General features: G+C 35.4%; 2 protein-coding genes and 1 long non-coding RNA gene across 4 annotated transcripts; 1 reads left to right on the top strand and 2 right to left on the bottom strand.

Moving 5' to 3' along the window:
- Positions 1 to 224: 224 nt before the first annotated feature.
- On the bottom strand, positions 225 to 3,304 carry LOC118058666 (cysteine-rich receptor-like protein kinase 10). Of its 2 annotated transcripts, XM_073408845.1 has the most exons (8): positions 2,950 to 3,050; positions 2,233 to 2,792; positions 2,016 to 2,156; positions 1,787 to 1,908; positions 1,489 to 1,699; positions 1,150 to 1,387; positions 859 to 1,009; positions 225 to 747 (listed from the first exon to the last, which is right to left on the bottom strand). In XM_073408845.1, exons 2-8 carry the CDS (start codon positions 2,732 to 2,734, stop codon positions 415 to 417), a joined length of 1,698 nt encoding a protein of 565 aa, XP_073264946.1. In that variant the 5' UTR covers positions 2,735 to 2,792; positions 2,950 to 3,050; the 3' UTR covers positions 225 to 414. The 2 variants fall into 2 exon arrangements, with proteins under 2 accessions (XP_073264946.1, XP_034927284.1); XM_035071393.2 differs by having other exon boundaries at positions 2,233 to 3,304.
- Positions 3,305 to 5,439: 2,135 nt separating this feature from the next.
- LOC118058815 (uncharacterized) lies at positions 5,440 to 6,094 on the top strand. The gene is made up of 2 exons (XR_004689240.2): positions 5,440 to 5,588; positions 5,770 to 6,094. It is a non-coding gene; the product is annotated as an uncharacterized lncRNA (long non-coding RNA).
- Positions 6,095 to 6,230: 136 nt separating this feature from the next.
- Positions 6,231 to 10,222, bottom strand: LOC118058677 (cysteine-rich receptor-like protein kinase 10). Its single transcript, XM_035071404.2, has 7 exons — positions 9,295 to 10,222; positions 8,536 to 8,673; positions 8,292 to 8,413; positions 7,963 to 8,173; positions 7,624 to 7,861; positions 6,851 to 7,001; positions 6,231 to 6,748 (listed from the first exon to the last, which is right to left on the bottom strand). The coding sequence occupies exons 1-7, from the start codon at positions 10,103 to 10,105 to the stop codon at positions 6,416 to 6,418; spliced, it is 2,004 nt and encodes a 667-aa protein (XP_034927295.1). The 5' UTR covers positions 10,106 to 10,222; the 3' UTR covers positions 6,231 to 6,415.
- Between the last annotated feature and the right edge of the window lie 736 nt (positions 10,223 to 10,958).

The following is a 10,958-nucleotide window of genomic DNA, read 5'->3' as shown; positions in this document are numbered from 1 at the left end:
AGTACTTTCAGTTTAACCTATATATACTTTATTTGTAATTAGGTTAAGACAAAGCATTCATAATAAACAGATTATTCAGAAATCTAGTCTCCGTTTTTTGTTTGATCTCAATTAATTTAACAAGTTCTACATTTCCAGATTTTGTAGCTAAATTGAACCTAGTGTTCGCTGATCAACTAAGAAGACATAGAATTAATTTAATAAAAATCAATAGAAGTCTGAAATCATAAAATGCTAGAACAAGCAGTCTTCATTGAATTGTTTTGGCAAGAGAATATATCATAATGAACCTGGAGGAACATAAAAAAATAATTGTTTGATTTTTAAGACCTTACAGCTTTCATAAATTTTCTTCTCCAATTCTCTGTATACACTAAAACATGCATGCGTGTTTTGAAGATTATTTTCTTTGCATTAACGAGGATATAGTTCTGTGATAGACATATCATTCACGGACAAAGGCTTCGACTTGGAAGTAGATCGGTCAGACTCGAGCTCTGTTGTTGGAAAGGTCGGGACGGTCCTGCTTTGCCCAAGGTATGCCGGCTCTCGAGGCAATGGTAGCGTTACAGAGAAACTAGTGAGCATGAGAACTATTGTTGACAACGTGGGTCTATCGTTTGGATCTTCTTGAACACACAATAAGGCAATATGGAGGCATCTAGTGATCTCATTTCTGGAGTAAGAATCTCCTAAGCTTGCATCCATTAGTTCCAGTGCTGCCCCATTTTTCCATTGTTTCCATGCCTGCAACAATCAGTAGCTATGTATGGAAAATTCTTCTTTTTCTCCCCTTTCAAAATACTCGTTGGTTTTAGCATAAATAAAATAAAATTTGTGCAATTAAGTTTCTCTTACATAGCTCACAAGGTCCAGGCCATTGTCTGATTGATAGAAACTGCTGTTCTTTTTGCCACTAATAATCTCGAGTATTAAGACACCGAAACTATACACGTCCGACTTAACGGAGAACTGTCCGTGCATTGCGTACTCTGGAGGCATGTAACCACTGAGTGTCCACCAATCAGCATAGGATACAGAAACATAACATCAACAATCAATGCCTTCAATATATACTCTAAGATAAGGATTTAATATATGGCAGTGTAGATGAACAAAATATTGCATTTAGGCTTTAAAAGTACTTACAATGTTCCAGCGATTTTGCTGGTATTTCCTTGACTTTGATCCCCTCCAAAAATCTTGGCCATACCAAAATCAGCAATCTTGGGGTTCATTTCCCCATCCAACAAAACATTGCTTGCTTTAAGATCACGGTGGATGATTCGGAGACGGGAATCTTCATGAAGATAAAGAAGACCTCGAGCAATTCCCCCTATGATTTTGTAACGACTTGACCAATTCAACAGTCCTTGTTTTGCAGGATCTTCATGAATTTATATAAAAAATTAAATAATCGGATGGAGCTAAGAAAAACAAATAATCAGGATGCATCACACGCAAAATATATGTTAAGAGAAGCCAAACCAAAGAGGAAGTAGTCGAGGCTCTTGTTTGGAACAAATTCATAGACAAGAATCTTTTCTTCTCCTTCCACGCAAAATCCTTGCACCCTCACTAGATTCCTGTGTTGAAGCTTGGCTACCAATACAACCTCATTCTTAAATTCTGCTGCACCTTGTCCAGAATGTTTTGATAGCCTCTTCACAGCTATGTGCTGTCCATTAGGAAGTGTTCCCTGAATATAACGGGATCATTATTTAGATGGAATTTAGATTTTAAAGACTGAATTACTCAGGAAAAGTATGTCAGTTTAACTTCTTACCCTGTAGACATCGCCAAATCCACCCTTACCAATCTTGTTCTCTTCGGCAAAATTGTTTGTAGCAGCTTCAATGGTTCCCAATTGAAATTGTAATGATTGGACCGAAGTGATTTCATCCCCAACTACAGGAAATGGAAAAAAAGAATTGTTCAAAGCCAGCCGATATAGCAAATTAATTGGACTAACAAAAATAAAATATTGGGTAGATTTCTCTATATGTTTTCTATACCATTTCCCTCTTGAATAGTGTTGTATTCCTTCCTTGCTTTCTGGTGCACATAACAGTAGCATAAGGAGAACAATAGCACCACAAAGGCACCAGTGGGAACTGAAATGTATACAATTGTCCGTGATGAAGCCTTCCTTTCTCCTGCATAAAAATGAACAGTTTTTTGGTAATATGGTAGAAATCATGTCTTAAAAGCGGTAATGAATAAAATGCATACCACTGGGATTTAAAGAGGTTGCTGGTGGTGTTGGCGGAGATGGGGAACTTGCAGGAGGGGGTGGGGCTAGCGGAGCAGTGTAGAAAGGGTAAATTTCAAACCTCATACTGCAACTTGGTGTGAGAACATTACCCCCTTGCTTTCCATTACAGCACCTAGGAATATCGCTGACGCAACCAGATAAGCATATTCTGCATTGAGATGGAGATATATCTGGAGTGCATTGTACCGTTCCATATATTCTATTAAATGCTGTTCCATTTGTGTCTCCCATTGCAAACAAATTACTAGAAGACGCAGCACGATTAATAAGCTGGTTCATCAAGCCTCCCAAACTGGCATTAAATTGATTTTGATCCATAACACCTCCAATATCATTCACATTCCACAGCCATGCTTTCGGCCGTTCCTCTGTAACAGAGAATATAGAACGGTTAGAGTAACGTAACATGCACCTATCATACCAAATAATTGCTTCTTTGTAATTCGGGCAGCGAATCATGATATCTTCACTGGTGGTCTTGATGCAACCCTGACATAACTCAGGGGAGTTATCTCCTCTGCACAGGAAGAGCGCATACACTCTATCAGAATTCTGACCGACACTGATACTGCTAAAATCATCGCTACGAGAGGCATTTTCGTAGAGAGAAGAGAGAGAGGCATTGAGGTTTAATGGGAAAGAACTATTCGTTGTATAAGTAGAATCATTCGTACATATATGGTATCGATATGCAAATTGCTGGGCTGCGATTAAAGGAATGTACAAGATAACCGTATAGAAAACCGAAAGCCAAATAGAATGGGCCATGCTGTATTCAAGTATGCAATAAATGTGAAAGAGGTTGAGGATTAATGAGTAAAGGTTTCTTTATAGCTGAAAGAATGAAATACTAGCTGAACTTGGCAACATTTTGGAGGCTTAAAGGAAAATGTGAAGCTCGAATTCCCTGAAGATCAAGCAGCAAAATCTAAAGTAGTTGTATAATAGGAAAACCAGATGGGCCGCCAAAGCGAAAGTGCTTTTCGTTGCCTTAAAAATGAGGGTATTGAAGCTCTCACAAATCAAGTTCTGTTAGTCTTTTATTTGAAATAGGATAGCAAATGCAGGAATGGAAAAGTAATGGCCTTGATTGTTGTTTGGTTTTGGGTGAGAAACGCTCAATTTCGTTGAATATGTAATAGTGACAAGAAAAGCATCAGAGTCAACACGGTGCCCGATCGTAGTGTCTGCCAATTAAAGTTATCAGTTGAATATTCCGGTAGTTGTTGTGGAAATAAGATGAAGAAAAATGCATCAAGAACACCTCCAAGGTAGAGAAAAAGGTGACAATGATCGTAGGGCCTGCAAATTAAAATCATCAGTCAAATAGGGGGCCAGATCGTATGGTCGGCGGATCGATGCGTATAATATCCGCTGAAAACTCCGAAAAGTATACATCTCAGTAGTCGTGGAAAAGAAGATGGAAAATGACCCCTGAACACCTTTAAGTTATCAAACCTGGTTTGGGTTGATCTGGTTAACGGTTCGGATCCTGGATTTTATAGGTCAGTTTGGATCAACCTGAAAAAATTAAAAAAATTATTTAAAATTTTAATATTTCTTATGAAAAAATTAAAAATATATATATGTGATATCGGCTATACATGTTGTAAATAATGAAGTTTAAAAGAATATTTTAAAAAGTTTTTTATTCTATATTAAAAAGATATTATGTTATGCTTTTAAGCTGAAGTAGTTAAACCAAAAAAGTTTTTTATCCCTCATTAAAAAAACATAACGTTTTTTTTTTTGTGAACATAGAATATATATACTAAAGGGCTTCAAATCTCATATTTAAAAGATATTATGTTATCCTTTTAAGTTGAAGTATTTAAACCAAAATATTTTTTATCTCACATTGAAAAAACATAATTTTTTTCTTGTAAACATAGAGTATATATATATAAAATGACTTCAAATCTCATATTGAAAAAAATAACTTTTTTTTGGGAACATAGGAATATATATATATATATATATATATACTAACGAGTTTTCGAATCCCATATTAAAAAAAACATAACTTTTTTCTTGTGAACATAGAATATATATATACTAAAAGGCTTCAAATTCCACATTAAAAAGATATTATATTATCCTTTTAAGTTGAAATATTTAAACCAAAAAGTTTTTTATCCCACATTCAAAAAACATAACTTTTTTTCTTGTAAACATAGTGTATATATACAAAAATACTTCAAATCCCACATTGAAAAAATAACTTTTTTTCTTGAGAAACACAAAGTATATATACTAAAGGGTTTCAAATCCTACATTGAAAAAACATAACTTTTTTCTTGGAAAACATAGAGTATATATATATTAAAAGGGTTTCAAAATCCCACATTGAAAAAAAATAAAATACTTTTATAATATTTATATAATGAACTTTTAAAAAGTGTTAATAACCAACTAAAAATATATATATATATTAAAAAGAGGTATAGGGTCATGGCAGGTCGATATGGTTTGGCCGGGACGTTTCACTGGTCGGTCTTTTGACAAACTCGAACCAGTTCATCCACCAGGTCAACCCGTCGGGTCAATCCGAGTTTAATAACTATGCTCTAAAGTAGAGAAAAATAATATAACTTTTTTTGTGAAGAAATATGTTAATGAGATGGATTTTTTCACACCTTATCCATGACTTCATAAACCATGCTTATTTTTGTTCAGTAAATCTTAACCAGGAAACTGAAACTGTCTTCAATTGCTCTTAATTACTCTCAAAAGCTTGCACATCTTGTCAGCGGAGTTCTTCAATGGGAGTTGACCTCTTCTTGGTTCAATAACCTCCATGAAAATGATCTTCCTTCTTGTTTGGTTAGAAAGACTTTTGTAAGTAACGTGGCAAAGGGAAACAAACTTAATGCTGGTAGAAAATCAAGCACCAGGAAAGCAACAAGGAAAATTGACTTCACTGGAATGGGGTACAATTCGGGCTTGTTGGGCATGTGAAACATGGCCCAACTGAATTCAATCCTTAATTAAGTCTTGGCCCAATATCAGCCAGTGATGACAAGTGCATAGATGGGCTTTCTCAATCTTGAATCATTCATGCCCAATTCTTTAATTTATTAATGGAAGGCCTAGTGGGCCTTATCCTTCTCTTCCATTCCAACTTAGAAATAAGTCAGCATTTCATTTTCATGTTTTAAAAATTGTTCAAAAATTCATTAGGTGGTTAGAGTTGAGCTGAGGCGGTTGGATAAAAAAGATGCAATGGAGCCGCGTTGAAGCCACGTGCTAGTGCAGAACAAAAGTTTTGGCTCATCGTTGCATGTGCTGCGCGGGTCTAGGAAGCGCCTATAAGGTGTGCCTCCTTTTCGTCTTTGTTTTTGTGTTGGCGGTGTTGTTCATTGCCGCTTACAGAAGGAGATCGGGCGACCTAAAGTTCCGTTCTTCTTTCTCTCTCTAATGTAACAACTTTCTCTTTTTAAAATAATAATAATAATAATCAAGGCTGCTATTGTGGTGGTTTGGGTCCTCGATAGGTTGTTAAAGCGATTTTGTTGCTAAGGGTTTCCATCATTGTGGCTGGTGGGTGGCTTCTGGTGTTGAAGTTGTCGTGAAATTGCCGTGAATGGAGGGAATAGGGGTTGCCTTACTGGGTTTGTTGGCTGCGATTAGGGAGGAGGAGCTTGAAACTTGGTTGGTGATGAGTGGGTGGTTGTCATGAGGCACTGAAGATGGCGGTAGTGGGAGATGTTGTGGTGGAGGAGGTTTCCAATGTTTAAATTATTACCTCTTTGTTTTTAATTTTTATCCTCGTTCTTATTTTCTTTTTAATTTTTTCATTGTTTGATTTTTTTTTTTAAATCAATGTGCAAACAAAAGGCGAAAGGGTAAAAAAATATAAAAAAGTGAATTTATTTTTAGGAAATTTTTGCATTTTTTGAATTTTGGAGAACACAATCAACAAAAGCGTCAAGGTCATACTGAACAAAAGCGTTCATACAATGCAAGAACAAGCGCTCTCCATTGAATTGTTTTGGGAAGAAAATTTATCATAGTGAACCAAGAGGCTCATAAAAAAAAAATTGTTCGATTTTTAAGACTTTACAGCTTTCATAAATTTTCTCCTCCTACCCTCTGTATAAACTAACATGCATGCCTGTTTTGAAGATTCATTTCTTTGCATTAACGAGGATATAGTTCTGTGATAGACATATCATTCACGGACAAAGACTTCGACGTGGAAGTAGATCGATCAGACTCCAGCCCTCTTATTGGTAAGCTCGAGCCGGTCCTGCTTTGCACACAATATGCCGGCTTCCGAGGCAATGGTAGCGTTACAGAGAAACTAGTGAGCATGAGAACTATTGTTGTCAATGTTGGTCTATTTTTTGGATCTTCTTGAACACACAATAAGGCAATATGGAGGCATCTAGTGATCTCGTTTCTGGAGTAAGAATCTCCTAAGGTTGCATCCATTAGTTCCAGTGCTGTCCCATTTGTCCATTGTTTCCATGCCTGCAACCATCAATAGCTATGTTCAGAAACATTCTCTTATTCTCCCCGTCGTTGATCTTGGCATAAATAAAATAAAAATGTGTTCAATTAATTTTCTCTTACATAGCTTAGAAGGTCCATGCCATTGTCTGATTGATAGAAACTGCTGTTCTTTTTGCCACTGATAATCTCGAGTATCAAGACACCGAAACTATACACGTCTGACTTAACGGAGTACTGTCCGTGCATTGCGTACTCCGGAGACATGTAACCACTAGAGTATATCCAACAGTCAGCATCGATTACAGAAAAAGAACATCAACAATTAATCCCTTCAATATTTACCATATATAGCTAATTGAAACTGAATCAGTTTTCCTACTTTCAAGTGATTTTGGCATCTTACATGGATTGTCGAATCAAATCTGAAAATTAATGACTCGTAGATTTAGCCTATATCATTTAGAAAAAAAAAAAAAAAAAAAGCACAACAATTGATTATCGATATATGTTATTGGTCGAATGTCAACAATAAGCTAGGCATGACCTTATATAGTTTTTAACATGTATGTTAAATATATGAACAATTTTTTTTTTAATTCGAAGATAGGTTTCCCCATGCTCGGATCAACATACAAGTGAATTAAGACAGGTTTCCTCATGTTAGGAGCACTTTCCACATTATCTTTAGCGTACTTTGAAAAATTAAATAAATTCTCATCTTAAGAATTAAATCTTGAAAGAAATTTGTTATATATATCCTCTTCTTTTATGTAACTTCTCTTTTGATAATGTTTTAACAACATGGATGAAGATATGCTTCACTAAAGATAAGGGTTTCATGAACGATAGTGTAGACGAACAAAATATAGAATTTAGGCCTTAAAAGTACTTACAATGTTCCAGCGATTCGGTTTGTAATTCCTTGACTTTGATCCCCTCCAAAAATCTTTGCCATACCAAAATCTGCAATCCTGGGATTCATTTCCCCGTCCAACAAAACATTGCTTGCTTTAAGATCACGGTGGATGATTCGGAGGCGGGAATCTTCGTGAAGATAAAGGAGACCTCGAGCAATCCCCCCTATGATTTTGCACCGAATTGACCAATCCAACAGTCCTTGTTTTGCAGGATCTTCATGTGTTTATCAAAAAAAAAAAAAATCAGAATGGAGCTAAGAAAGATAAATAATCAGGATGCATCACACGCAAAATATTGGTAAAGAAAAGTCAAACCAAATAGGAAGTGGTCGAGGCTCTTGTTGGGAACAAACTCATAGATTAGTATCTTCTCTGCCCCTTGCAGGCAAAAGCCCAATAGCCTGACTAGATTTCTGTGTTGAAGCTTGGCTATCAACAGGACCTCATTCTTAAATTCTGCTTCACCTTGTCCAGAATATTTTGATAGTCTCTTCACAGCTATTTGTTGTCCATTAGGAAGTGTTCCCTGAGAATGCACTAATTTCATCAATGGTTGAGCAAGCAATTTTTCGTAATTTCTTTAATCCTAATGCAACAAGGTCTTTTCGGTTCTTCAAAATTTAAATGCATTGCAAATTGCTTACCTTGTAAACCTCACCAAATCCTCCTTCACCTAACTTGTTATCAGGGGAGAAATTGTTTGTGGCAGCTTCTATAGAACTCAAATCAAATTGCAAGGACTCCACTGTTGAAATCTCATCTCCATCTACACAACACAGATAGATCTTCGATTGAGTTTTTGAGAATATTATTATCTAACATCGGCAGAGCACACAACAGTCATACACTGTTTTGTTCCAATTAGAAAAGATTTCTAATGTTCTTTACCATCTTTTTCTGGCAAGGAAACTCTGTTTTTTCTTGCCCTTCTTCTCAGGAAACCGAACCCCATGCAGAAAAGCATCATAGAAACAGCAATGGGAATGACAATGGCTACAATCACAATTATTGAAACATGGCCTCTTCCTGAATTAAAACAAAAAGGTGTCAATCATATGCAGTGCACAATAATTCAGTCAGCTAATTAATTGCTTAATTTATTCTTCACGATATATTTGAAGTTCTAATAATAATTTTGGACGTTCAGAAAATAAGAATCACAGCATGTTTCATCAATAAATCCATTTCCCAATCCATCTTTGAATAATGTTAGACTATCTGGTGATTTACAAGACCCAGAAGATTGCAACTAATTACTTTTTCATAACAGAAATAAGTAAAAAATTAAACAAAATCAATTATAAGCAATATTTAATCTTTAATTTTCGTCTTCTTAATTATAAAATAATAAATTATTTTTCTAGTGAGAATTAAAAAAAATTAATTTTTCTTAGATATATGCCATAAATAAATAATTGGAAAAGGAATTGAGTTTAATTTTTTAATCGTTTTTTTAAGTTATAATAAAAAACCTAATACGTGTCTCTTTTTTTTACAAGTCAAAATTAGCAACAAAAAAATTTGCTTGATCATGAAGGAAGGACTGCTATAATCAATTGTTTAAATTGAAACCAAATAAAGACTATGTTGGTCCAAATAATTAATTTGGACAAAGCAAAAAAAAATAAAAAATCAAACCAACTTTACCTTTTGGTCTTGTCAATGGAGTGGGAGGAGGAGGAGGTGGTGGCTTTGCCGCAACCGTTGTCATATTATAAAACTTAAAGGTTTCATACCGGACATTACAACTTGGATATAGGATGCTTGCTCCTGGCTTTTGGCTACAGCAACTAGGCAAAATAGAAGTAGCTATCCTAAGACATCGATTACAATCCGAGCTTGACAAGTCCGGTGTGCACTGCGCAAGGCTGTACAAGTTTAGAGACTTGGTAAAATATACTTCTTCGACTGCAAACTTTTTACCTCCTGAAGTAGCAATTGTAGCCCGCGTGACTGTATCATTCATGGTGGTTGCCACTAGCCGGTTAAAACGTTCAGGTTCGTCTGCGATATTCTGATCAGATTTAAACAGGAACACTCCAGGGTCTTGGTCCATGGTAGCGAAAAAAGCCCTGTTTGAGTAGCGCAAGAGGCACAAATCGTACCATAAAACGACCACTTTTTCAACAGGGCAACGTTGGATTGCGTCTTTGGAAGCCAAGGCGACACAATTATGGCAAGCATTTTTGTTAACGTCGCCACGGCAAAGGAACAGGCCATAAACATCATCAGGGTCCAGCCCTAAAGAGGAGTTGTAGAATCCATTAAGATTATTGCGGGTTGCATTGGACACAAGTGAAGAAAGAAGGAGATTTAAATTGGCTTGGTAAGTGCTGTTTCTCGTGTAAGTTGTGTCGTTACTGCATGAATGATAGAGATAAGAAGGGTCCTGTGATTTAGTGATAGTAGCAAGGCTAAGCGAGGAGAGTATGACTATGAAGAAATTGAGAGACTTCATTTTTGTTTTGTTGATCAAGTTCTCTAGCAGCGAGCAGCTCTTATTTTTTCACCTATCCCAGCCAAAATATGAAGACTGAATCAAGTCAACGAAGAAATAATGCTGCATTCACTGTTTGCTAGCGCTTTTAATGGGAGAAAAAAAGGTACGTGCTAATGGTCTTGATTAACTTTCAAAGCTACTCCATTATTGTTTAGAACTGACCTTTTAAACTTTCAAGGGGACTCGAGTCTTCAACGTAATGCGTGGGTTGCAATGCTAGTGGACGGAGAGAGTCATTATCAATCACTGTTCTTTGCCGTGTTGCTCTCTGCTTTCCTGGTACACATTTTTTGAATTTTCTACAAAATGTTTTTTCGACTAAGGGATTTACATTTGCAATTATCTATCAATTACAGTTTTGAGATGCTTCTACATTTATAATTATAATAATTTTATAAATTTTTTTATAAAATATTTTTATCTCATGAATTTTATTTTTACTCTAGATTTATAATATTATAAATAAATTAAATTTTTTATTAATAATAAATATATATTTATATAAATATAATAATATCATGTATAACTAACTAATTAACTAACTTCCATGTTAATTCAACATCATGTATTCTACCTTTATGGGCAAATGCCTAATACAAGTTACAAATCAAGTATACTTGATAGGTTCTAGGCATGCATAACCTCAAAAGGATTGAGTTAAGTACACTTGGCGTGTTCAACTCGTACTTTATAAATATATTCATTGGAAAAAAAAAAATGATCCAGCACTGGTTAGGAAAATTTAAGTGTTAAAGATTGTTCAGAGGATTAATAAACAACTATAAAAACATTCGCTTTGACTAAAAAGGCA

This window comes from Populus alba, chromosome 4 (assembly GCF_005239225.2).
Source record: "Populus alba chromosome 4, ASM523922v2, whole genome shotgun sequence".
Lineage (NCBI taxonomy): Eukaryota > Viridiplantae > Streptophyta > Magnoliopsida > Malpighiales > Salicaceae > Populus > Populus alba.
This window is presented reverse-complemented; position numbering and strand designations above follow the sequence as displayed.

Bases quoted from the DNA above. Each gene is read 5' to 3' on its own strand.
- LOC118058666 (XM_035071393.2), bottom strand. From the start codon at position 3,043: ATGGCCCATTCTATTTGGCTTTCGGTTTTCTATACGGTTATCTTGTAC. The intron at 2,157-2,232 runs GTATGCATTTTA...ATTTTTATGCAG, and splicing joins AACCTCTTTAAATCCCAGTG to GAGAAAGGAAGGCTTCATCA. The intron at 1,388-1,488 runs GTTTGGCTTCTC...AAATTCATGAAG, and splicing joins CCTCGACTACTTCCTCTTTG to ATCCTGCAAAACAAGGACTG.
- LOC118058677 (XM_035071404.2), bottom strand. From the start codon at position 10,105: ATGAAGTCTCTCAATTTCTTCATAGTCATACTCTCCTCGCTTAGCCTT. The intron at 8,414-8,535 runs GTAAAGAACATT...TGTGTTGTGTAG, and splicing joins TTCCTTGCCAGAAAAAGATG to ATGGAGATGAGATTTCAACA. The intron at 7,002-7,623 runs GTAAGTACTTTT...GATATACTCTAG, and splicing joins AACCGAATCGCTGGAACATT to TGGTTACATGTCTCCGGAGT.